General features: G+C 39.8%; 1 protein-coding gene across 5 annotated transcripts in view; it reads right to left on the reverse strand.

The window, feature by feature from the left end:
• Nucleotides 1-23: 23 nt before the first annotated feature.
• Nucleotides 24-27,671, reverse strand: part of LOC113015326 (myocyte-specific enhancer factor 2D homolog) — a 32,868-nt gene continuing 5,220 nt past the window's right edge. The window contains exons 2-14 of one of the 5 annotated variants that reach the window (XM_026157326.2): nt 24,521-24,558; nt 24,208-24,446; nt 20,457-20,660; nt 19,683-19,820; nt 16,344-16,560; nt 15,358-15,414; nt 14,626-14,807; nt 13,216-13,245; nt 9,910-10,030; nt 9,581-9,755; nt 7,038-7,106; nt 5,580-5,630; nt 24-5,067 (exon numbers count right to left, since the gene is read on the reverse strand). In XM_026157326.2, the coding sequence (XP_026013111.2) occupies nt 4,590-5,067; nt 5,580-5,630; nt 7,038-7,106; nt 9,581-9,755; nt 9,910-10,030; nt 13,216-13,245; nt 14,626-14,807; nt 15,358-15,414; nt 16,344-16,560; nt 19,683-19,820; nt 20,457-20,660; nt 24,208-24,261 (1,776 nt within the window). In that variant the 5' untranslated portion in view covers nt 24,262-24,446; nt 24,521-24,558 and the 3' untranslated portion in view covers nt 24-4,589. Of the gene's footprint in view, nt 5,068-5,579; nt 5,631-7,037; nt 7,107-9,580; nt 9,756-9,909; nt 10,031-13,215; nt 13,246-14,625; nt 14,808-15,357; nt 15,415-16,343; nt 16,561-19,682; nt 19,821-20,456; nt 20,661-24,207; nt 24,559-27,671 lie in introns of all 5 variants that reach the window. The other 4 variants (XM_080296564.1, XM_026157328.2, XM_026157329.2 and 1 more) reach the window with 4 other exon arrangements.

The following is a 27,671-nucleotide window of genomic DNA, read 5'->3' on the forward strand; positions in this document are numbered from 1 at the left end:
AAAAAATGAATCACAGATCCAAATTCATTTCACTCAGTTTGTCTATTTAATATATAAAATACGGTAAAACATACGCAAAAAGGATAAGGTTTCAAGGGACTTGGATACTTTGGTACAACAAACACTTTTTTGTAAAAGCGGTATAGAATTTCAATAACATATCAGTGCATACTTTGTATATGAAAATATACACAAACTGTATATCATTCTCAAAAAAAACAACAAAAAAAGAAATATTTTCTTTACAACAAAACCCAAAGCAGACCAGCTCAACACAATATATTAGCTATAAATTTCATCTTTAGTATTTCATATGCTACATTATTCTGAGTTGTTTTAAAACTCATCTCTGATGCATGTCCTTATCATTACTGTACGTAACATATGTCATTGTTACCTGTATCCCATGCATTTACATGTTTCAAATTTCAGGATTTTACTAATTTCAGTTGTTTCCCGTTTTTATAAATATATTCTGTATCTTAATTAAAACTGCAGCATTTAACTGGTATTTCCTTCATTGCATTTGCTAATACCACAATAACTGATCGTGCAATTGTCAGCAAAGTTGCCTCAAAAAAGGAAACCAGTACTATATGTTTATGATACGGAAGAGAAAAATAAGAAAGAGGAAATTAAAAACAGTTGGCTATCCTACACAAAAAATAGCAATAAAATAAAAGCTCCATAATAATATCATTATAATAATAATAATAATAATAATAATAGACAATGGAACTGTCACCAGCACAAATTAATCCAAAAATAGTGAGATTCTAAAAAACATTGTACACAACAAGTAACAGGGGTGCAGGTGTTCATTTCTCATATAGATTGTCTTGTGACTACACTGCTAGATTGGACAGAGAACCTTTTTTTTTCCTTTTGTACATGAACAAAGCCAATCGGTGTGGTGTCACATTTCAGTCAAACATCAGCGCCCACAGAAACGAAGAGATGCCACTGAAGGTGAGTTTTTCTAAAAGTGGAAATGAGCGGGTGGTACGAGAGGAGATCGTTAGCTCCGTCTGCAGGAAGGCGGACACGCATCCCGAGTGTTCAAAAGGAATAGTTTGACATCTTGAAATTTCTTGATGGGATGTAGGCCGGAGAAGAGGCTCGATGCGACGGTCCAGCGGTCACACTCTGCCTGCCAGCACCTCTAAAGCTCACTCTGTCATTTTAACTTAAAAAAAAAAAAAAGTGCTGCATTAATTTTGAGATCTTGCATCTCAACTCTGAGATGTGCCGCGGCTTGTAGTTGTGTAATGTAAATGCCTGAGCTCGATACTTTTATAGTATTGTGAAAATGGATGCAGACGACGCATAACTGAGCTCGAGCTGACTTTATGGTCGTTAACACCAAGACATGTCAGGTGGAGACATCCAAATTTATTTATGTACATTTTATACAAGCGGGGGATAAAAACAACAAATTTAATTGAATTGATTTTAAGTGTGTAAAAATTATCCAAATGGTGACACAGGCCTGCAAACGGTTCAAGATTCTCACTTGGATTTACTGCACTTTAGGCCGATGCTTAAATAATACACGTAAAATGCTTTGATTGGTGACATATCTAATTTGCACACAGGTCCTCAAACAATCGAATCTAGACTCATATTGTGTATAAGGAGAAAAATGGGCACCCTTTTTTAATCCTGTAAGACCCAACCCATCAAAAAACAGCCAGAAAATTCTGATTTTTTTCAAACTGAGATGTTCATTAACCCTTAAAGCAAAATCAACAAAAAATGTTTTTGCTATATCATGTTGTGTATGATATATTTTGATTATATACTTGCTATATATTTCTTTGTATCGCGTTTGATACACTGGGTGTTTTTGGCAATTTTTTGTTAACAACAATGTCAATTTTAGACCAAAAAAAAAGAGTTTTATCCATAAGTTTTTAAAATTATGGCAAGTATTGATCATGTTAATGAGATAGAGGTCTCAGAAACTCCTGTATTAAGGGCATTATAAGGTTAAGAGACACTAAAGATTACTGACAGCTTTCATGCTTGCATCACTTCCCGACTCTGACAAACTCTGGAGGGAATCACACATTATTCACTTTCTTTAGTGATTTTTGGGAAATTTGTATTTTAACGTTTGAATCTGAAGCTGTAAATAATGTAAATAATTTGCTTTCATAAATGCAGCATTAGAGGTAAGCATCAGGCGTGTTGGCTGGTGTTTTGTGTACATACTGACCACATAAGTAAAAGCACAGATCTCCTCGTTCTCACTCACTGTATAAGTATTCCTTTAAAAAAAACTTCTCCAATAAGCGCTCTTTGAAAGTGTTGGCTGTTAAATTGCTAACCGTGGCTGACTGAGAGGGGAAAGCAGCGCTAACCTGAAATCAGTGGAGTGAAAAACTACCCTCCACACATACTAGGAAAGATGATGATGATGATGACGATGAAATACCTCAGCAACGCCGCCGCTAGACGCGTCAGTCTTTTGGAGAAAATCCCACGCGGCCCCAATGTCTTTTTCCGACTCGCAGCATGAACCCAGAGTCGGCGTCAAACGCTGCTCACCTACACTGACGGAAAGGTGTAGGATTGTTTAAATAACAGCCGGTCTGCACTTTGAGCATCGTCTCCAGGGGGAAAAAAAAGGTAAAGTAATCGAGAGCAATAAACAGCCTGGGTTCACACACCAATACACACACTTGAAATGGTTCAACGAAAAACAGATTTGTTCAAGAAAAGCTACACTTAAACGTCAAACTTGGTTTTCCCGATGGGAAAAAAAAGAAATTGTCAGCTTACAGTGACGTGGAAAAGATTTTACACGAGTCCGTCAAAGTGTATTTTACCTCTCTACGCTAGAAGTGAATGGCAGTGTCCTGATAATAAGTTTATGTCACGGTGTAGGATTCTTTCTTTGATCGTGGGTTCTTTTCTTCAAAAGAAAGAAAGAAGAAGAACTGTGGCAAGCGAATATGATGACACCACAACCAAGCAGGCCTCTGTGAGTGAGAGACGGAAAGTGCACACACCATCGACACTAGAATAAAATAGGTTTAGTTGAAACACGTCCGATCCGCCGGCACCACCCAGCGCGGCGTAACCCCTGCACCTGTATCTCAAAACATATCAAATGCACACTCATATATGCAAACAGATCCACTGAGAATCAACACATTGCTTGTTTTTAGGGATACCTAGCAAAGTCTATGCAAATATATTCATATGTACATACACGTCGTTGAAGCCGAAAAGCTACTTTTACTTTGTCGCCAACTGAAGCGGTAGAAATATAGAAAAATGTCTTTTTCCTTTCACTTTTTCGAAACACAGCAAAGAGCTAAGGAGAGCTATAGAGAGCTAAAGAGGACATCAAAGCTTTTTTTGTATAAGGAGTGATTTTTATACAAAGTCGGAATTCCTACTTCTGGACGACTAACAGAGTTTTAAAATACCAACAGATAGAGAACACTTGGACTTAGAGAACCAAATACTTCCCTACTCCAAAAAATCAAATCAAATTAAAAAAAAAAAAAAGAGCCAACAGAGGCTCAAAAAACTCTTACTATTGAATTTCACTTGGATGGCATCTACTCCTGCTAATAAGCTGAGTAACCGGCTGGATTTCCATCCGAGTTCCAGAGGAGATGAGGTGAGAGGACGGGAGGAGCACCCCAGTCTGTGAACAAAGTGACCGCCAATACAATTCAATGTTTCACGACAGTGCGAGCGATAGCATGTCCCTATAGAGAACAGGGGCATTTGGCATTTTGTTTGTTTCTCTTCTTTTATTTAAATCTCAAAGAGAAGTTGATATTGGCACTCTGGCGAGGTGCTCGACTCACACAGCTGCAGAGTGCCACCTGAGGGGCTCGGGGCCTGCCTGGTTGCATGAGGTCGTGGCAGCAGAGGCAAAAAAAATAAAAATAAATAAAAAATCCTTTGACACAGAAATATTGTTACCTAGAAAGACCTTTGCTTGAGTCTGTTTTGGTCAGTGCCAAAAATTGCTCAGTCTTTGTCCAGATAAAGTTATTTCCTTTAGTGCAGTTTGGAAGTGCCTTACAGGAGAATCGACAGCACGCAGCCTAAATAAACGCTGGATTCTGGAGAGCAGGAAGTGGCGAGTCGTGCGGCATTAGTCCCGTAATGTCGACAGGCCACGAGTCACATTGTATTAAAATGAAAGGAGGTCGATGTAAATACATGGAGGCGATACGGAAACCGTGTGAAAGAGAAATGTTTGTTTCGTGGTTTCACTTTAAACAACGTATTTCTACCAAAGAAGAAAAAGAAAAATATCAATATGTGGGAGTCCATTCAAGCAAGAAGGCTTTAAAAATCTACTGTCCCTCCATCCGAGGGGCTAAAATATCCAGCTGAGCTCGGAGCCGTCCATCAGGATTTTTATGCTTGTTTTTAATGGGGTTTTTGGCAAAGCCTCTGAAGTCTGAGTGACGCAGCTGAGTAATATAACTGTGTGTGATGATAGTGTCACATGACAGTGGGGTCGGGGCAGTGGTGGTGGGACTAAGAATGAGTGTGGGTGCGTGTTGTGGGAGTCACCAAAACTTCACTGTGGGTGCAGAGAGAAGGTGTTGGTGCCTTTATGTGACCCAGGCATCCAATCTCATGCGCTTGATGTTTCCTCCCTCCTGGTCTTGTTCGTTCGACGCCCTGAGGAGCTCGGCCGACGGGCTGAACTCGGGCGGCACGGACCGGCTGGTGGGACCTGCCGAGCTGCCACCTCCACCTCCGGTCCCACCGCCTCCTCCTCCCGCACCTGCAGTGCCACCTCCGGCTGCTCCAGCGTCGTCGCGGTCGCTGCCTTCGAAGGAGCTGGCGTTGCTGCTTACGCTGTCTGCGGGCGAGCGGCCGGTCGGGGGCTCCAGGCATAGCAGGGAGCCGGGGTATTGAGGCGGAGCAGTCAGGATGGTACCTCCCGAGGTCGAGGATGGCGTGGTAGACGGAGGAGGGCAAGGGGTGCTGCGATCCCGGCCGGGCGAGATGGGCTCCGATTTGATGCTCACGCCGGAGCTTGTGTTGACGGTCAGCATGGCGCCTTGAGGGATGTTGGTCACCGGCCTGAGAATGGGGTCACAGAGGCAGAGGAAGAAAAATGGAAGGAAGACAAAGGGCAGAACAAAGAGGAAAAGCAAGAGACAATTTACAAATAATTAGCCACTTGACAAAAGGGAATATGGAAAAATTGGAAGACCACTCATGTGAAGACATAACCCACATTACGAAGCACAGCACCAACAGGGAAAAGCAACACTCCATTATTCCATAAAAACAATCAAATCTGAGCCTTTTAAAAGCAGGAGTTAAGATCCCAACTGCTCCCAAAAGATCAACAGAACAGCCGAAGAAGCGTGAAATGATTCGAGTGACAGGGTGGTTTGCAATGAGTCAGCTGTGACGGTGTAGAAACTCCAGAATGAGAAAACACAAAGTAATCTCGGGTTAGAGAACATGGCGGAAGCCGGAACTAAGTCTCTTTTCCTGTTTGACTGCAGACGGCACCAGACATGCTAAGAGAGCGAGGCAGCCAAAAGCGCACAGACACACAGGAAAAAGGAAGTGTGATACAGTACCGGCCCAACCACTCATCTCTACCCAAGAGCAGGTTGGACGGAGAGCCAACACTGTGGGAAGAAAACAAAATGTTGGAGCCCAAACCAAAGGGAACAGGTGGACGAGAAGGCATGTGTGGAGAGAGGTGTGAAACATTATTGCGGGCAACGTTTTTTTTTCAACAACAGCAATAATGTTCATAATGTTTTGGAAGCAAGAGCACAACAAAACCCATAAGAAAATCTTGTTTTCTGATCTACAAATACACAATACACAATGTGTGGAGCGTTTATGCAGGAATTCACGTGTTAATCGGAAAACCTGAGTGTGGACGGTGGCCCTAAAGAAGTAACAGAGTACAAGATCGAATGCAAAAACATGGACAAAGTTCTTTTCTTCAAAGCTTGAAAGTGGCGAACATGATGGCATGTAAATCACATGGTACAAATTATTACTTTTAATGTTTGTGCCTTTTGTCCAATTGCTGGTTCAGTTTTTGCAGCTTTTTGTTTGATCCTTAAGGGCCACCGTATCCATGTATGTTTAAATTTAAAAAAAAGATATATAAATGATCAATTTAAGTAAATATCTATTGGCCTAATTTGGAAATACACTGTGAAAACAATTAGGTAAAATACCTATGTCACCCCTCATTTCTTTATATTTTGCTTCCAAGTAGAAAGACATTAATGTATTTTGATCTTGAACAGTAGTTTTCCAGGATTTCTGAAGTTCCTTCCAAGTGTTTCTTTGGAAATTGGTTGTTTTTTCACTCATTACCGGTCCAATCCTTGTACCTGAGCATTTTTTGTTTTGTTTTGTTTGTTAAACCACTTAACACTGACCTGTGAATCATTCAAGCATAAGAAAGCCCCTAAATGTTTTCTATGCATAACAGACAACTAAGCAAAGAACCAATTAGAAGTGTATTTTTTAGAGACGTCGTTACCAGCTGCCTGTCACAAAAACAGAGTTTGTTCCGATTTCTTAAGTGAAACACAGAGGATGCTCTGTCATGGTTTGGGCCTTCTTTGATGTTGAGGATCATGTCAAAATTGATGATGAACACACAAAACATGCAGTTTTTTGCCTTATGTACTCTTTTCCCATTCGGGTGTCAATAAACTGCTGCATGTATTTCCAAATTTCCTAGAAAACATAAAGAAATGAGGAGTAGCTTCAAGGCCTTTATTATAGACGGAGCAATCCTTTCTTTTACAGTCTAAATATTCTTGAAAGCTCTTATTGAAGAGTTCTTCCTGCTCTGTCTTCCCAAAATTAATAATAAGCTCAAAAAGTTTATTTTTAAGGCCGGTTGTTAGTAAAAAGAATAAAAGAAACGTTGTCTACGGCAGCACGCACTGAGTGTTGTTTGTGTTTTAGACAGAATCCCATTCAAGTGCAAAGTGGACTACAGCCCCCCCTACAGACAAGGTCATGACATTTCACACACGCACACACTATTAGTGGCTTTTCACCTCAGATTGGCAGCCAGACTGGACACCTGGCTAGACAGCTCGCTGCTCTGTTTGTCCACGCCCCACATGCTGTGGACGAGAGGAGAGAACACACTTCAAGGCTCTGGTGTTCACGCTACCAAACCCCAACCCAGCTCACACAGCTCTTCAGTCACACCCACACCGCACTGATATAATCCAGTCCAGATGCTGCTTATTAAGGGAGAAAAACAGTGAAACCATCTGCTTAACTTGATAACAGTTTCTCTAAATCACTGCATTTCCTCCATATTGAAAATAGCATCATACTGTGCATGCAAGTCCCGAATTACATCGAAATTACATTTAATTATTCCCCCTACGTTCCTACGCAGAAGATCTAACATCTTCACATGAGGCAAAGTCTGACTGAATGTTTTCATGAAGGACGAGCCAAAGTTGTGCTGACAAACAAATGCGGGCAGGTTTGTTTCCTAAAATGAGGAACCATTCACATCAGGACCGAGGAACTGTGGCGATTCTTTAAAACAGTTTCTCACTTCCTATAAATTTTCAGGTTGACTGACAAAATAGTTTACCAAGGATCGAAATCCTTTTTGTGTTTCCCTCCTGAGCTGAGGGAAACCAAAGCTGAATTAAACCTATAGAGACAGAGTGCATTTAGGTCCTACCATCACACAGCTAACCTGTGAATTTGTATTTAGTGAAGGTGCCTCCACCAAGAAGAGTTCAGTGACCCAGACTAAGACTGTAAAAACCGCATAACATCAACAGTCAACCTTCATTTAGCCTACGTATGTGACATCAGAGTGACGTGTAGTTATATTTTTTAGGGAAGCTACTACGGAGGGTATCAGAAAGGTTTGGAGTTACAATGTTGCCACAGCTCAGATTTAACGCAGCTCTAACCCACTGTCAGTACACAGACACCACTTTGTCGCTGATTGGTTAAATATCTAAACATCACTTTGTCATCGCTATGATTTTTAAATGAAGCTAAAGGATTGTGTCAGTTTGTAAACTGTGGGTAACTCAGAAGGCTGTAACGTTATGTCTGCAATGAAATGCCTACACACACTCGACAGTTTTAGCATCTTTATAAGGTGAATATAGCCTCGCTATGAATCCTGGATTTAATCCATTTGGGTAGAACAAGTCTGATGAATGTAGACTCTACGAGGTTAATGCTGAACTGGGATGAAGACAAATGGCTGTTGGCTCTGATAACAGCTGGATGATAGATCATACAAACAACTTTCTGCTGCCAAACTTCAAATAGATTTCATTTTTAACCTTTTTTTTTTTCTGTTCCAAGTTTGGTGCAAATCATCTGACGTTGTGTCATTTTGCTTCTGAGGCAATTAAGTTTTACTTCCATATATTCGATTTAAGTTTGTTTGGTGCTGTCTGGTTGATAAGCATGTGAGTAGATAAACGCTGTGGCAGCAGGGTCATCCTAAGTTTGTCCCACGCTATCTTTGCTTACAAAACTGTTGAACTTTTACCCCTGTACAACGCACAATCACAGTTTTGTAGCCACGATTGAGGATATTATCCTGATTCTTTCACACTGATCAGCTTTCATCTTGGACAGCATAAAATGTCACAGAAGTTTGCTAACAATAACTCGCCACAGCTAACTAGACAATAGCCTAAAAGATTCCTTTGACATAATGAAATTCTATATTTTTGGCCTTTATAACGATATTTTGCAGAATGAAAGGTTGCACTCTGTCTCTGTAGGAAGTAAAACACACAATCCCATTTATAATTATTTACGTAAGACATTGTACTACATTTCACTGTGCACACAGTCTAAAGATGCAGTGACCTGTATTCTTCTTCCAATATAAGGAGTTTGTGTAGCTCTCAGTGTAGCTGGAAGCAGCTTCATCATATTTGTTTTTGATGCTGTGATATTTTTTCTTTATTTGTGTCTCAGCATGGCTCAGGGAAAGTTGTACGCAACAGGGGCAAACAAAGAGACTTATTCAGTGGTCTACAGCCAATAACAGCCAATGACAGGAGCATGACTTCCAGTAAAAGATTCACTTTAACAGGAAAAGTAGTGCCTTTTCAGCCAAGCGAGCCACCTGATGTTTACTAGTCAGTTGAGCGTACATAAACACGCTGCCTAACAAGGTTATTCAGGGGAGCTTTAGTTGACTGAGAACCGTGTGGGTGATAAAGGGTTTCGATAATAATAATTATCTGATAGTTGTGTCATTTTGTTTCCACTGTGAGGCAATAAAACCACTTCTTCATTCCACGTAATGTTTGTTTTTTTAATCAACCCAGAAAAAGCCGAACAGTGTTCAGACTGATGTTATGAGAAGGCTGAGATGGTGAGATGCTGGTGAGAGACCAGATCGCTAAAAAAAAGGATGTGGATTGCTTGCATATAAAGGTCATGGTATGGATATCATGCAAGCTAAATGGGAGAGTCTGTAGATTCAGTACATCAGCATTAAAAGGGTTAGAGAGGCATTACAGGAACGTCTCAGCTGCCACCGTCTCTGGACCTGAGTGCAGGTTCAACTGCTGAAGATGAAGAGCAGACTTACACCAAGTTGCTGAGTGATGCTAAGTTAAGCTGCTGCTGTGTTTGCTGTTGCTGCTGCTGCTGACTTGGCTGGGAAACCGTCTGCTGCTGCCATGTGGACACGCCGGTGGGCAGCAAGCCTCCTGGTGACGCCAGAGCGTGTAGAGCAGTGATGTCCGCGCTGGTCAGCTGGTACTCTGAGAGGGGGCAAAGGTCACAGCAGGAATTCAAAATAGATTTCTTCTTTAAGCTATCAGGGTGAATAATTACATAAACTTGTTATTTAATTATTAAACTCTGTTTCATCTAAAAAGGATATTGCTGCTGCCAAAGCTCTCGTGTTGAGTTCACCTGTGTTGTACGCTGTAGGCATGGCGGAGAAGGGCAGCCCCTGTGCCAGGAGGCTCGGTGTGGCTACAGAGACCACTGGCGTGGTGAGAGTTTGAGCTCCAGCTGCCAGTCGCTGGGCGTTCTGCCAAAGAGGACCACAGCATGTTAGTGAGAGCAGGACAGAAAGGATCAAAACTTCCACATGTGACCCAAAGGAGTCAAGACTTATTTTTTGTTTAATGTACACTCTGACATGCTGGGAATGACGATGTGCACATGGCTGGATTCATAATGGCGTTCCACATGGAGTAAATCTCAGAGTTAAGTGTGGATTTACTGTCGGGACGTTCTTGATGACATGCATCAAAAACACTTTCATTGTTCTCGGTGATTTATAGAATTACATTAAAGGCACATTGTTCAACCCTCAGTTGCCACATTTTATTCAAATTAAGCTTCCACGAATATTAATGATAATTACCAAAATGTAAATCAGATCAATTAACTAGATAAAAGATTATGTGAAAGTAAAACCTCCCAAGCAGATCGACTCTGACGAGACACAGACTCTGTAGAAATTCAATATTTTATCAATGCATTTTTAAAAAACATCAACAGATTTAAAATATTTTAGCAAAATTTGGATCCATCTCGTCTCATTTTTTTTCTTTACTGTTCTATTTGGTGCTCTTTGTTTTTATGTAAAAACCTACACAAATATGTTCAATAAAAATTATACAATCACTGTTTAAGTTTAATATGGCTTATCTGGATATAAACATCCACAGTGATGTGAAAAAGTTTGAATAGGAGTCAATACAGCTCTGTGATAAAATAAGTACACCCCATGGTTCAGTCGCTTCTAGCAGGAATAGCTTGAACTAATAGTTTTCTGTATGACTTTATCAGTCTCTCAAATCATCGTGGAGGAATTTTGGCCCACTCTCCATTACAAGACTGCTTCAGTTCACTGAAGTTTGCAGGCATCCAGAATATTTTGGTATACAGAGGATTTCACTGGGCTCAATGACTGCAAGGTGCCCAGGTCCTGTGGCTGCATAAAGAGCCCAAATCCTCACCCCTCCACCGCCGTGCTTGACAGCTGGTATGGGGTGTTTGTGCTGATATTCTGTTTTGCAGTCTTGCAGTTTGTTCAGATGCAGCTTTGCAAACCTAAGCTGTGCTGCCACGTTCTTCCTGGAGAGAAGAAGATGTCTTATGTTAACCCTCCCAAACAAGCCATGCTCATTCTGTCTTTTTCTTATTCTAATGTCATGAACTTTAACATGTAACATGCTAACTAAGGAAGCATTGAGGGTGTACTTAGTTTTTCACATGGCAGAAACTCCTCCCAGTCTGTATCATCTGCACGTATTTGCCATATTTTCTTGATAAATCAAGATTTTTTTTGATTTAAAAAGGTCAAAAGCGATAAAAGTACATCACAGGGTTTTGCAGCCAAAATGGCTCTTTGATTTCTTCATTCAGTTTACCATCGTATTCATACATACGGTTGCTCACTGTGTTTTTGGCCTTTCGATTTAAAAAAATGGCATAAACATTTAATAGGAAATAAAATCTCCCATTTCAATTTTAATATCATCTACTGTGCATATAGTGTGTTTTAATTTTAAATGGTAAATTTCAGAATAAACTCTCCAGTCTCACTATAATAAACTACAAACGGGTGACGTTATCTGCAGCTATCGTGAAGCTGATCCTGTTTGCCTCAATGCAGAGCTCATCTCATGATTCTCCAGTGGATGTCAGTAAAGGTTTGCAGTGCGCTGCGAGAGTGGTAAAGCATCCTGTTTATGTTTCTATCACTCAGTTTTATAGGAGCCACGGAGATGACTGTTTGCACATCCAGTCACCCATTTACATGACAAGATATTCAGTGTTTCTCCAACACAGGTGCCACAGTCACACTGCTAAATCTGTGGAACTGCTGCCCTGAGGTTTTATTATTATGTACACTCGCTGAAACACACAAATCTGTGAAGAAACACAACCCTCCAGAGTCAGGTTGAGCTGAATTATATCACAGATAAAAGCAGATGGAGGTTTTTAACAGAAGGAAATAATAAAAGGTTTGCGAATAAAAGGCCAAAGACGCAGTAATTCAGGTCTGGAATTACTCTTCTCGATGCTGAGGCTCATCATCCGGAGAGGAAACATTCGGACAGAGTTATGACTGCAACGCTGAATTTACACAGAGAGAGAGAAGAGACAGACCGGACAGAGGAGCCGGATTCAATTATCTGCCTTTGTGAAGAAGTGAGGAGGAGCGGCGAGGTGAGAGCGATGAAAATTAATCACTCTTCTCTGGAAAATGAGAATCTTGCCTGTCAACTTTGGGAGGAATTGTGAAAGAGGGGGAACGGCAGCAGCCACCACCACCATCAGCAGCAACCATCATCTCTCTCTGTGTAAACTCAGCTTAAATCAAAGGCAGATTTTTTAGAATAACAAGAAAATTCAATGTTTTCTTCCCCCCAGTATTATTAAAAGTGGGATAAGTATTTTTTCTGTCTCACAAATATTCAATGAAAGTAAAATGTTGCTATAACATTTTTTTTTGTCTCAAATAATAATCCTGCCCATGAATAGTCAGAAAACAGTGGAATAATAGCTTGTTTTCAACAAATCTCAACACAAAATTGTCCCATTTAAAAAGCCGAAGCCATCGCCTCACAAAAACATAGCTAATTAGCTTTATTTCATCTTAATCATTAATTAATTTGTTATAGTAACACCATAAATACAGAGGTGCACAATCCTAAAATGTTTAAATCCTAGTGTTTCAGAGCTAAATATGCATACGTGACAGAGGAAATGCCTTTAATGTAATGCCAGTTAGTTCTTAAACATCTGTACTTCACACAGTTTTTGGAGGATGGTGGAATGAGTCGGTGTGAGCGTCAGTGAGCAGGGAGCATGCTCCGTGGTGCCTCGAGAAGACATCCATGCTTTTAAAGTGGCATCGTATGATGAAGTAAATGGACCTGCATGGTTCAAAAACTTACAGGAGCACATTACAGTATGACACTTCTGCTGAAACAAAACTGATTCATGTGAAGGTCTGAATCACTTGAGTATTTCTAGATCACTGACAGGTTTATGAGCCCACGACTAAAGAAATGCTGGAACAACACATCCATGAGCCCTGAACCACATGCAGTCAGGTGGGAACCACAAACTGAAAGACTATCCCAAGAAATGTGAGTGGAGCAAGACCAGAACAATGTGAAACTCCTATAAGAGAACTGCATCCATGCTATTAATGTGCCATCGACTCATGCGAGTGACTGACGTGGGGGAAATCACCTCGTTTACCAATTCCAGCTCATCCTCTGTCTGCAAAGGGTGGTAACAGAGAGGGTTACAACTCTGGGGTAATTAAAAAAGATATATGGAACAACAATGAAACTACTTACTGTAGTCTGGCAGCTACTTCACTGGTGGCTTGCTTAACAATGACATACTTGCAGTCTGATTATGAAATGTGCGGCGGTGCCATCACTCTGCCTGCCTACAGTCATTAGAAATGTAATGACTGGTCTCACTAATCTGGAGCTTTCGTTCACACAATCGCCCTCAGCCGTTACAGTGTCAACATATTTATCACTTTGTACCGAGCTAAGAGAAAACAGGAAAAGCTGCAGGAAATGTGAAGTAGTACAGCAGCAAAAAATCTTTAATACTGCTGGGTAGCAGAGGCTGCTTTCTGCTCTTAAAACACCAGCAGTTCGTGCATGTTTATCTTGTGGCTGTGTAGGTTTTCAGTCATCCAGGGCAGGGTAGTCTTAAAGCTTGAAAATAAGGCAATTGTACTGTAGATGTTGTACCTCTCATCCAAGAGGCTTCTTCAGTTCAGTTCAACACTTTGGACGGAGAACCTATCGGTCTCATGGTGGATTCACCTGAAATCTCTGGTGGTAATGACCCATGCCTTTTTTCATACCCTGGGTCATGTGGTGACGCTCATGATCAATAGTGGGTCAATGACCACCTGAGGGACAAGCACGCAAGGGTTTAAAATGTCTGAGACTCTCCACTTTTTTGGTTTTAGATCTGAAGAAAGTGAAATGTTTTTAAAAACTTATAGAAGTACAGTCCCCTTATTTTTAAGTTCTTAAGACCACGTTTATGTTACTCAAGGACAGCTAATAAATGGACCTCGCTGTTGAAATGAACTTTAAGTCCTCGATGAAACCAAGACTGTTTTTTGTTAGCACAGACACTGCTGAACATGCCTCCAAGAAACGTGGGTGCACGCTTGGTTCAGGAAAAGAGAGGAGAGAAATCTCATCGGTGTGTCGGTGGGAGTAGGCTGATTCAACACGACTTTACTCACTTTCCTAGACTAAATAATGAGAAGAGTTGAGCACAAAAACTCTTCCCCCAGGTCTTTACTAAAGCACAAAACTGATGGCAAGCATTCCTCTATAACAGACTGTTTATCTTCTGTGTAATTCTTGAATTTCATTCAACACATCAATATGAATTCCCAGAGTTTTGTATGGTTTTCCATCTCACTCACAAAACTTTCCTGAGATAAGAAATGAAAATAATCCTCCCGTGGTCCTGAAATAATCCTTCAGATTCATCGTTTGTCTTTGCTTCAACATCGCGGGTAACTTTAGTGAAGGCAGGAGGTGTTATGCTGCTCGTTAAAGGATCGAAGCGTTAAAGAAACCGACCCAGACAACACAAGTTCGGCTTAGTTAAGCTCACCATCTGCATGAGGCTCTTTCCGCCCTGTGAGGTGATGACTCGGAGGTCTGGCTTGCGGCTGTTGACCATCTGGGGGCTCGGAGGTGGGGGTGGAGACTTGGCCGGAACTAGTTTCCCCAGACTGTTGCCGTTGGAAACGGTGAGGAGGCCTGGGGAGGCCCTGGCACTGGTGTATCCATTAGCTGCGGGGAGACGGAGGTGTGAATGGACAGAAATCAATAGGAAAATCAAACAGGTGAAAGCAGACGGCGGGGTACAGACGGTGTGCCCCCTCAACGATGGCTTACATAATCCTCCCAAAGGTTTCTTTGTTAAACAGTTTTTCAAAGACGTGCAAACAGAACCAAGGAGTAAAAGCCCTCTAATGTTACAGATTATTGGATATGTTGAGGCAAATGTGCTCTAGTACTAATAAATAAAAGATTGGACATTTTTAATCTAGAAATCCAATATAAAGTAAGTAAATGAAAACGTTTTCCTGGTGCAGGCTTGAAATAAAGAACTAAGGCATGTGCCAGGCTGACTGCATTCCCCGCAGGAAGTGCTGGGAATCCCATGCATTTCTGTTGTTACTGGTGGCTTCCCCTGATCCCTGTGAGATACAATCACAGACGGTGCAGAGGAGGAGAGCAGGAACGAATACTCCCAATACAGACCGGATAACAGAAGGACGATCTGTGGTGAAAAACAACAAATAAGTGGAAGATAGCGCTCAGATATTTTAATACTCACGGACTGGACTTGGACATCCTCCATTTGAATTATTCAGGTCGCCTCCAAGAAGAGCGCCTATTGATAAAAGCTTAAATTAATAGAAATGTTGGGACTTAAGAACAAGAACATCACTTTAAGGTTCGGCAGTGGAAGAAAAGGTAATACATGGAGTTCTCAGTGATTTCTAATGCAACAAAAGCCTCAAAATATGAGAGAACTGCCTTTTGTTCTCACATAACATTTTACCACAGTGGACATTTTAATCTTTTGTACTTTGAAAAAGACCCCAGCTCATGCATACACTGTATACTATATGCACTCTATTTGTTTCTTTGTTTTATCTTAAATATTGACTTATACACAGTTGTTCATTCCCTCCTCAGGTTTCAGCTCCAGCCAGTGCTGCACATGCATTATGTCACCATGCATTTCATTACACAAACTGTATGAGTATATCCAAAAAAAGGACTTTAAATTGAGTATAATCTAAATAAATATTAACTCCAGGTCTCCCCTGCATGCATCAACTAATCAACTAAAATTTAATATAAACGTGAAAAAAAAAAAGTGTAAGTGAAGTGTAGCGAATGTCACACAGAGCAAATTAGTCCAGAGGAGAGCGGCATGCATTTCTCCCCGAGGAATGAAGCAGCTTATTATGCATAATGATATGGAGCTGCATGCTTCCAGTGTCTGCTATAGTCTCTGATTACCTGACAGTGTCGCCTTGCTTGATTTTGTAATTATCTCTGCTATTAACTAATAAAGGCCAACGTTTACTTGTGTTTACAAAGAATTCAAAATGAATCCTATGGGGGTACAAACATGGATAATTTTTTGTCATCTTTCTTTTTTTAAACAACTTCTTTTGTTTTAGATCAAACACACTGAAAAAACATGAGCAACTTAAAAAAGTCATGTTCGTGTAAAAGTAGAAAAATCCCTGCGCTGAAGACTGTTTACTGTCTTTTGCTGGTCTACAGGCCATTCCTCATCTCGCTCACCTGCACTGGCTGGTCGCTGTGGCAACCCAGGAGACACCGTATTTCTCTGAAGAGCCGGTTGCTGTGGCGACAGGAGGTGGGTATCCGTGAGCGATGATGATGTTACATAGGAGGTAGTTACCAGTGCGCTGCCAGGGTTGCTGAACTGCAGTGTGCTTTGATTGGACGCCTGGACGGTGACCGGCATGGAGAACGTCTGAGGCGGAGCTGTTGACTGCTGCGAAATTAAGAAAACGTCACTTTTAGTCCCACTGCGCGACATTACCGCACTACTTCGGTAACAATCAGAACATTACCTAGATTTAGCCTCACGCTACTTTTTTGGAATTAAAAAAAATGTGGTAAAACTGGCAGGTTGTGTACTTTACAGCTTCAACTAACAAACTACACGATCGTTTACAAATATAAAAGCATGTAATGGAAAAAACTGTCTCCAGAGTTTTAGTCATCTCATTTGTAAAAGATCAAATCTAATTTCAAAGAAAAATTAGGCACTGTAATACCTATTTTTTATTATAATACGGTAAAATTAAGATGTATTGTCATGCTCCAAATAGGTGCACATAATATATGAATATGGGTCTACAGGCATTTCCTTATTTCACCATTGTGGAAGAAGCACGACTGAAAACCGTTGCCGTATGACATATTGTGAAGTGGAGAAGTTTTAATATTGAAGGACCCACACTGGCTTGTGTGGGTCCTTCAATGTTATAAAATATTATTTTAAGTTATTGTTTAAGTTATTATTGTAAGTTAAAAAGTAAAGAAAAACAAGTCAAATATAATTATTAAAGAGTAAAAAAGATGCAAATATAAACCTGTCATTGCTCTCTGTTTGATGAACATCAGAATAACAACCTTTATTTCTTTCACTTTCACAAAAAAGTAGCATTAGAAAATTATAAATAGATAAAATGACATTAAAACCACGATATAAAAGCCAATATACAAGTGTGGGCTTTTAAAAGTTTTTTTAAAACGAGGAACTGATCGTGCTGAGCTAACTTTAAGAGGAAGTTTGTTGGGCTAAAACTGAATGCAGTCCCCCTTTCTATTAACAGTAATCAGTAAAATCTTAATTTGAATTTTGCACTGAATGGGAGGCCAAAGAAATTTTGTGAGGACTGGAGTCATGCATTTGCAGCGCAAAGTGTTTGTGAGTAGTCTTGTACCAAGTGTAGATGCAAAAGTGCTGCATCATTTAAGAATATATACAATGACTTGCAATAATCTAATCAGCAGAAAATCAGAGAGTGGATAAGGTGTTCAGCTGTATTATTCAGAAGTCCTGATCTGACCTTTGTAATATACTAACCCATATAAAGACTGGGCTGAGAGATTTGAAATAACAGTTGAAACTGAGAAGCTTGAAAAAAAAAAAATGAGTAGTTTGCTTTGGGTCAGTTATTAGTTGTCCAAAACGGGGAATGACACTATTAGTAAGATGTTCAGTACCAATAACAGTTTGGTTTTAAAAAATTAGAAGTCATCCAGTCCTTAATGGCACCAAGGCAGGAATGCAGGCAAGCTACATGTTTGTGTTTTTCTACTAAATAAGACAAGCGAATGTCAATAATCAGCATTACAGAGGTAAGACAGACACAAACTAAAGAAAATAGGTCCAAGGATTGAGCCCTGTGGGACCCAATATGGCATGAGGGTGCAGTAAACAAGGTAAAACTGTCCACAGTGACTCTAGCTGTACCAAATGTAAAATACAAACTGTAATGTTGCCTGAATCTGTGCTCATTAAAATGTCCTTAAAAACTTTACGTAAAGTGGTTTCTGTACTTTTTTTCTAAGACCAGACTGAAATTATTGCCTTTTATTACCCCTAAGAGCTGCCTACTAACCACTTTTTCAAGAATTTTTGAAAGCAGAGGTCATTTGGAAATAGGAAGGTATTTATGCAGTTATGGTGGGTATTAATCAGTTTTCTTTAACTCTTTACCCCTTGAAAGCTGACTAGGAGTAACCTTTGAAGCTCTTTTCTGAACTGAATGGTTTCATATCTGAGGGCTTCTTATAGAACGAAATGACTGTGTTTGCATCAGACGTTATAGTGAGAGTGAGCTCTGCCTATACAGCTACCACTGGAAACTATTCTAATGTCATCAAACCACATGTTCATTGATAAATACTGAGCTGTCAAACACATTATTACGGGTACAGGGGAGCTCATCAAATGTCATCTTTATGGGGAGAAAGCGTTAACGATCCATGAGGCTATAACATCAAAACCCTGCCTGAACAGCTTATGAAGCAACATGTGAACTTCCACCTTACACGGTGTTGTATTTATGTCTGACACAAATTTGTTCAAATCCAGTAGAGTAATGGGGGTAAATGCAGTAAGGTGAATGGTGGGTGCCAAGGTAGAGAAAGAAAGGAACAAGTGGCACCCAGTGAAGCCTTAAAGTTTATTTTAAGAACTCTCACAAAGTTTACTACTGATGGTAATAAACAGACGTCTCAGTTTATAGATAGCAGTGCTATGCCACTCTCTCAGTTTTTAGCAGACTACTCAGTGAACACCATCAACTCCCTCATATGAAGCTGGTGGACCTGAAAATATGCAATGACACAAGGTTCCTGAATGATTTACAGTTATTACTGCAACTTTTCATTACCTGTTTTGCTTCCACTGATGCATCTGTGGTCAATTAAAAATCATACAACAATAGCAGCCATGTTGATGCAAGTAATCTTTTGTCATTTAAATAAAAGACATGAAGTGCTATCTGCTTTCTTTTGTCTTCAAAATGCCCTTTGTGTGCAAATTTCCTGGCGTGCAGCTGATACAGTGTACAAATGTTATGATCTTAACTCCGATCTATTGACTATAAATGAACATGGTATTATTGTAAAAAGCACAATTATTTAATTGGAGTCTTTAAGCACAAAATATAGGTGAGTATCATCAGCATACAACAGAAAAATACAGAGAACTGAAGGCATGCATGGCCAGAAAAACCAAAAAGCAGTGGTTTTACAGATGTTGAGTTTTAGCCCTCGCTTGTGAATAATATGAGTTAGACTAACTCATTTACTGCCTTCAAAACAATGACCAAACCCCCCCCAAACAAAAGCTCTTAATAATACCACCATCTCTAACACGAATCAAGCAATCTGCATTTTTTTATAAAGGTCACAGTAAAGTGTAACACAACTCGTTAGAGGAACTTCCTACCAGTAGCAGTTTCCTGTCAGTACTTAAGACAAAGCAGAACAACAACAACAGACAAGTGTTTGACCAATAAGCAGAACAAACTGCAATATAAAAAAAATGCTGCATGAATTAAGAGAAGACTTAAGTGTGAAGTTTACAAAACTTACTCCGTAGCGTTTGAAGAGAACATCCAGGTCCTCTGTGGTTTTCCGGTATTTGTCATCATTAAGGGGACTTTGGTCGATCGAGTCTTCGCCGTCTGGCTCTGGGCTGTCACAGCCGTTGAAGCCTTTCTTTCTCAAAGTCTGTAAATGTAAAAACTGGGCTTTAGAAGTGAGAAGACATGATACTGCAATCATAGTATGAATCATGAGTTTATCATTTAAAGTGTTTCAGAAAATGTAGGTGGAAGAGAATCAGCTGCCACTGAAAATTATTTGATCACGGTTGTGAAGTCAGAAACACAATTCCCATTAATTATAACTACTTTCTCTATAACACCCCTGAATGAAGGCAGTGACGTGAGACAATGACACTGAGGTGCGCCGGTTACATTGCCTCTGATCACACAAAGATAACACTTCAAATTCTTTCTTCAGAGACTGCATTAAAACAACAGTCACAAAGCCTTTTTCAAGAAGCCCAAGCTTTTAATCTTGTTGGTTTTGTCACATCAAAAACACAAAAGCAAACAGCAAATAAATCAAAATCTGGTGAAATGATGACAATACAGCTAAAAGACCAAAAAAAACCAAATCACTTGTGCAGCATATGGCTACATATTTAACAGATTAAATGGGATATTGCCAGCATTATACAGCTCTTTATGTTTTAAGAGTTGGTGCAACAGTTCAGCCCTGACAGTTTCCATATTATTTAAAATCTAATCAAGGCCTTAGCTTACTCACTTCTGCACAAATGGTGAGGATGCATCGACTAACCTCAATGATATCGGCATTGGTCCGGCTCTCATGCGGCTCATTGTACTCTGTGTATTTGAGCAGGACCTTGTCCATGTCAGTACTGGCATACTGGAACAGCTTGTTCGCATGGTTGAAGATGATCAGGGCAATCTCGCAGTCACACAATACACTCAGCTCGTAGGCTTTCTTCATCAAACCAAACTTTCGCTTTGTGAATGTCACCTGAAAGAAAACAGAAGAAAGGATTTGTAAAAACAGCAGAGGGCAGGGTAAAAAAATCCCAGCGGTTTCTCAGGGTTAAAGCACTATTAACGCTGTAACTCCTATAAAAGACCTTTACACAGGTCTTCTGTGCACCACACGCAAACAGGTCTAGGCCTGCAAAATAAAATGAAATCTTTACAAAGACAAAGTAAGTCTATGACTATTTCAGCTGCCTGTAACACAAACACATATTTCACACAGCAGATAGACACATTAGGTAAAAGCACACACAAATAACAGTGTACAAGTGACAACAATAGCAATAACATCATAAATAAAGAGGCATCAATGAAGCATAGTGAGTCAGTTTTCAGCATCGATACTGAAGCATCCTTGTTTTTGTGGCCCTTTATCATCACAATAAATAGCCTTCAGACACTCTGGTTGCTAACAATAAACAGTCAATAATCATTTTTCCCTGATGTATGTGTGTGTGTGTGTGTGTGTAATATATATATATATATATATATATATATATATATATATATATATATATATATATATATATATATATATATATATATATATATATATATATATATATATATATATATTTACAAACAGTTTTGATATTTGTTGATATTTTTAGCCTAACATTTATTCACTGCTTCTGCTATAGTTAGATGTGGTCTAAGTTGAACTAGAGATGCACACTTTGGCATAAATACTGCAGGTCATAAACTTTTTCCTATATTGTGTTATTTTTTTATTTGTTTCCCAACTGACTGTGAATCAGTCGGTCAGTGTTGAGATGCATAGATTGTGCAACTGAATGCTCAGTCATTTCTGTGCTTCATGGTGACCTGTTTTATATTTAATATCTGTATTTAGAAAGGTCACTAATTCAACTCCAGCACGAGACAAAAAATAAAAATAAAAAAAATCCCCTTTTGCATCAGGAAGGGCATCTGGATCAAACTCTGCTAAAAAAGAGATGTGAAGAGATGTGGTGTTTAAATGTGACAAGGGAGCAGGTGAAAGTAGCTTTACCTAACCCGGAGGTAACCTACAGAGCTGAAGTTAAGTACTAATAACTACAGTTCCTCTAGTGGCCCCTTTAGAAAGGCTCCAAAAGCAGGACAATCCCCACAGACGCCTGTTTTAAAACTGTAAAGCTTGTTTGTAATTTTTTACATTATATTAACAGATTTTCTTTCTTTTTGGACCCCCCCTCCCATCCTTTTAGATTTTGTTATGACCTAAAGTTAAAGGCGTGGCCATTTTGCCTGACAGGTTTGCCGACGCAGGCAACAGTAGCCGGCAGCTGCAACACCAACAGACAGCAGGAAGTGACAAGCAAGGGGTGGATCAGACTGACATTCTGGATAACTCCGATATTAACCAGAATTAACAAAAACAGCTCTGTTCTTTTTAACATGACCTGAAAACAGCGTCTTAGGCCATAAAGTCATCTCAGAGCAACGGGAAACTAAACCTATTTTCCCATCTTTTTCCAACCAGGAGTCACCCCCCCTGCTGGCCGCTAAAAAGAATCCAGGTTTAAGGCACTTGGGTTTTGCCTTCACATTTCAGATCAGTCCATCGTTTTTACACTCTATGGCTAGCCCTGGCCTTGGCCAATTCCAGCCTCTGAAATTGGCCTCTCCATTGTTACACATTATCTGAAAAGGTTTCAGGGTCTGTTATGTCCACAAAGTCTGGGCTGGAGGGCATGAGAACGTCAAACATTTTTGTAGATTAAAGAGAGAAGAAATTAAAAGTACAGAATTCAAATTACAGCTACCGTCCGACCTGGCAGAAACGATCTTCTGAAAAGACAAATCAATGCAGCGATTTTTAAATTTGGTCTTCGAGCAAAATGTCTTGGAGGCATCAGTTGTGGAAAAAATGAGCTTGAAGATTGCCAAAGGAAAAAAAAAAAAGCACGTGGAGGCCTGAGAGCATGAGGCAAAATATTCTGTGGTGTGATGAAAACAAAACTGAAGTTTTCAGTTGTCATACAAAGCATTCTGTTTGGCAGGAATCACCTCATCACTCATCCAGCACCATCATTACTGTGAAGTGGAGTGGCAGCCTCATGCAGTGAGAAGAGAAAGGAAGCAAATGGAGCTGAAAAGGCAGATTTTGGGGTACAGCCTGATTTAGTACTTGAGACCTTTCATTGCAGGACTTGAATGTGGACGCCAAACAACATCACAAAGCTGTGTGGGGCCAGCCCAAAATCATGACCTTACTGCCATTTGAAATCTGTGACATCTAGACAGCTATGTTGACCCTGTAAAACTGTCCCAGCGCCTACTAGCAGTAAACAGCTCTAATCATGTTATAATATGCAAGTTTTTGGTTTCTTTTTGTTTCGCATGCTGAACCTTTCTATGACCACACAACGTTCACCACTTTTGGCAATAAAACATGGAGTTTTTTTGTTTAAGATCAGATCAGTCCTCACAAAGTACTGTCCGGAGAACACCATTTTTGGATTAAACAGCTCACAGAATAAAACACTATTATAAAACAGTATTGTATAATACCTAAAACAGATGGATTTCTAAATAAAGCCTCACTGGGCTCTCGTCTTTTGAGTCAACCATTAAAATTAATATTGGCTGTATTTTAGAACACTTCACAAGTGATTTTTCAAAGGAAACAAAAATGGGGTGACCCGGTGCGTTTGCTTTACCTATAATAAAAAAATGTAGTAATCTGCAACCATGTGCACTCTTTACTTGTAAGTGAGCTTATCACTGGTTACACTATGTTTTATTAACTCATTGATTAAACTATGTTTGGTTTTTTTTATCTGAACTTTTAAGCAAATTTGGCTGAGATGTCACTTTATGATTACAAGAAAAACTGCCTCAGCTGATGAAAGTCACGTCATGTGATCAAAAGCTCCAGAACAGCTTTTGAAGAGACTTTTAATAAACAAATTTTTCAGAAATTGCTCATTTTTTCCCTTCCTCTTTTCATACAGATCTCCCTTTTTACATGTTTTACATATCATCATACTAACCAAAGCAGGGACAGGCAACAAGCGCCAAATGTCACTGATAAAGTGCACTGAAGCGTACGAAGCAAACACGATGTGTTGCTGAGAAAAAACAAAGGACGCAAGTAAGAAAAGCAGTCACAATTAGAACCATGAGAACTAAGAAAATTGCACATAACTCCTGACCACACGGGTGATTAAAGCTCTTAATTAACTGGCTGACAGCTCTGCTCCATTTATATGGAAAAAAGTGTCCTCCTTCTTAGTGGATTTAGCAGAAAAGTAAGCTTTTAATATGACATTTGAATTTGTAGATCAGGCGCAAATCTCAGCACATGCAGAGTCAGAGCCAAAAGTAACAAAAACGAGAACCTTATTTTGAAATAACGCCTTAACTCTGGAGGTTAATGCTCAAGCTGGAGCTGTGTGCTTTAAAAATCGGATATGTATCACAGTGTTACATACAGACAAATGCACCGAGGTTCAATCTGCAGTCTCTTCAATGACTCATTTCAGCAGATTAAACGAGCAACCAAATAAATAATTATGCCTCACCTGCTTGTTCCTTTCATCGGTGATCCTTTGGATCTGAATCTTTTTCCTACCCATGATGCTTTGTTGTGACGAAGACAAATGTTGCAGTCAGTCAAGTGCAGAAGTGCCTCTCGGAAGGTGAGAGAGGAAGTGCAGCCACAAAACACTGAGATGCGGTCATGCACTCGAGGACACGCACAGACACATTTCTCTGTCCAGTGTGGCGAGGCAACGTGGTCGACTCCTTCAACGAGCGGGTGCTGCGGAGACGCTTGAGGTTGAGATGGTTCTCAGTTCGTCATTTGTTCAACGGGGACTAAAGTGACAAACTTACCCCCCAGCTGCTGTGGTGAGGATGACGACACTCCTCTCCTGTGAAAAGTAAAGAGACAAAGACTTTACTGGAAGGTTCTTTATGTATGACACAAACAGAGGAAAGGAAAACAATGGATATCTAATGGTGGGAATCATGCAATCAGAAATCAGTAAGTTATCATTCACTTGTGTGAAAAAAATAATGACTAACCCCACTTGTTCAACTGTAATTAACCTGAAAACAACTGAGGAAACAATGCTGTCTGATTATGAGGCCAGGGGGCACCAAGCGACACACGACACCACCGCGATGGGTTAAATTCATCGGCTGCCATTGTCTCAATCTCTTCAGGCAACGCATTAAAAATATGAAAAGGCGTTCAAGCTCAGAAAATGTTCCCAGAGATTGAATTTGATGATGAGATTTGGATTTTTTGTCATCCTTAGTGTTAAGTAACAGCTAACAGATCAGGTCTAAGATAGGCCGGATGTTTTGTGTTTTGTTTACACTCACTTCAGCAGGTCAAAATGAGAAAGGGATTTATTTTAGTCATTGCAATCAAAATTTGTGAATATAAGCAAGCACTAAAGCAAAAAATATGTCCATCCCCCAGTTCCAAAGCAGAAAGAGCTCATTTGTAAATCATTTAAACTTCATATTTAATCAATGACATATTAAACGTGTTAGTACTATCTTAAAGGTTACAAATTTCACGCTGTTATGTTGAAGGCAAAATTGTGCTACATATAGGCTTTGCTCTATTTTTGGTTCTTTATAATTCAACTAATGTTTTCTATGGTCTGAATTAACGCGAGCCAGTTTGGCAATCACATTATTTTGCTAATATAGGCAAGGTCCTCCCTGAAAAATGATGCTCTCTGCAGCAGTTCAAGTGTTCAAGTTACCCATGCAATATGCACTAAAACCTCCAGCCACAATGGATGCCGGCTTTTGAGCTGTGCGCTGATCAATAATAAGCTGGATGGTCCTTCTTCCCTTGGACCTGGAGGCAGAGCTCACGATTTCCCCCAAAAAATAAATAAATAAAATTTTGACTGATTAGACCAAATCACAGATTTTCTACTTCCAAAGAGTTAACCCAAGTCACACAGCCTATAGACTGATTAGTGACCCCTTGGTGACCTCTAGTTATTAGGGCCAAAAAATGATTATTCCTCAACCAGTTAGAGAGTGTTGCTGGCAGCCTCATTGTGAAATTGGTTGCAAAGAGGTATATAGTGTTGCACCAAAAACTTCCTTTTGGTTGCTTTGGTCAATAGCACGTTGCCATGGTCACCCTTAGTTTGCAAACTTGTCCAAAAACATTTGTTAACTACTCACGGAGCGGTAGTGAAACTTGAAAAACAGCAGCGCAAGCCCAAAATGATAAGCATTAGCCTTCAAAATAAAAGCTGACGAGTAAGCATTTCCCACGCAAACTACAGGTGATCAAAGCATTTGCAAGGAGGTTTTTGGTGCAGCACTGTATACCTCTTTGCAACCAATTCAACATTATGACTACCAGCAGCCTGCAAATGGCTTTTAATTTCCACTGAAACCACTGAAAGCCCCAAAATCCATGAAGTTATTACTGTTACATTTATCAAAAGGTCACCCGTAGTGACTCGTGGTTTATAAGTGCATAACAAAACAGAACACTAAGGAACCTGTGGTTAATATTTTAAAATCTATTAAACTGTGGTTAATAGAATAAATTCATTCATTCTTAAAACAAATTTAATGCAGTCCTCCAAAGGACTAAAAACGTAAACGTGACGTCAGTCAAGATAATTGTCAGTATGATTTTCTCCAGGATTCAGCCCTTCAGGGTTACTCAGTGACACCGTGGAAATAATCAAAGTAATTTTAGTTTGAAGAGCAGGCCTTTGGGCTTATTATCGGCTAATGAAGACATTTACTGGATGGTTTACAAGCCTCTGAAAACTTTATTTTAGTTTTTCTTTCACACACACGTTTAAAAACACATTTTTGGCAGAAATCCTTAACAACTCCACTGTAGCTCTAATCTGCTACTTGGGAAAAACATAGATTTGAGAATGAAGTGACTTGGCACTTTGTGATTGTACCTGGGACACCCGGGGTAATGAGCTTTGTTAAAGGGTCGATCTTATAACAGCTGCAGTACTTACAAATATTTAACTGCTTATGTATTTACAAATACATAAGCAGTTGGCCACTTTTACTTTGCATGATAATGAGTTAAAAGTCATTAAGAGTCACATACTGCACAGGTGCACTTATCCTATCTGCAGCGAGAGCTTTTAATTAATCTATATTACATTCGGGATGCACAATTAATCATTCATTAATCACAGTTTTAGCAAGAACATTTCATTAAACTCAGTCAGGTGCAATGCTGATGCTTTGCATTTATGGGAGCTGCCTGGTGTGGTACATTAAATCAAGCGCTACCCTGAGCTGAAAGGAAAATTTGTTTTGTCTATTAATTAGTGGAAGGACAGAAAATCCTGGTATTTCAGAAAGTGCTGCTTTTCTTTGTGATCTTACTGACAACAACAGACAGTCAATGGACCGAGTTCCAGCAATCTCTGTTATTTTAAAATCTATGTTTTTATGTAATAAAAAATATGTTAAACAGATTTCATCACACCTGTGAAATGGACCCCGAAACTAACCTGTTCTAATCTCCTTACGGGCCTGAAAATTCACAGCAAAACTACTTTTCTTTCCTCAACCAATTTTATCTTCAGCTCACATTTTACTAAACACATTACCTAAACCCCATTCTCTTTCCTACATGTGGGCTCGGCTCTGTGGCAATTGTGTTAAGTTTTCCCTCCAGTCTTGACCCTCCGCATCCGAGCTTTCCTGTGGGACTGTTGTTAGGCCAGACGGAAAAAATGAAAACGCCACTGGAGTGCACATGGGGCTTCCCAAAAAAAATAACCCACATTTTAACAAATGTCCAGACTGAGAATTAACTGGTGAAAACTCAAACCAGAGCTGCACCTATGAATTCATACAAGACGTCCTGATCGTGTAAATAATTAAACTGGTCTTTTTTTTTACTTTGTTCGGTCAACTTTGAATTTCTTCTACCGCCACCTGAACCCACAGCAGCTGCTATCATTTCTTTTCCTCAATTTATCCATTATGACTTTTCTGCTCGCCAGCCAACCAATTTTCT

Source organism: Astatotilapia calliptera, chromosome 22, assembly GCF_964374335.1.
Source record: "Astatotilapia calliptera chromosome 22, fAstCal68.1, whole genome shotgun sequence".
In the NCBI taxonomy this organism is placed as follows: domain Eukaryota; kingdom Metazoa; phylum Chordata; class Actinopteri; order Cichliformes; family Cichlidae; genus Astatotilapia; species Astatotilapia calliptera.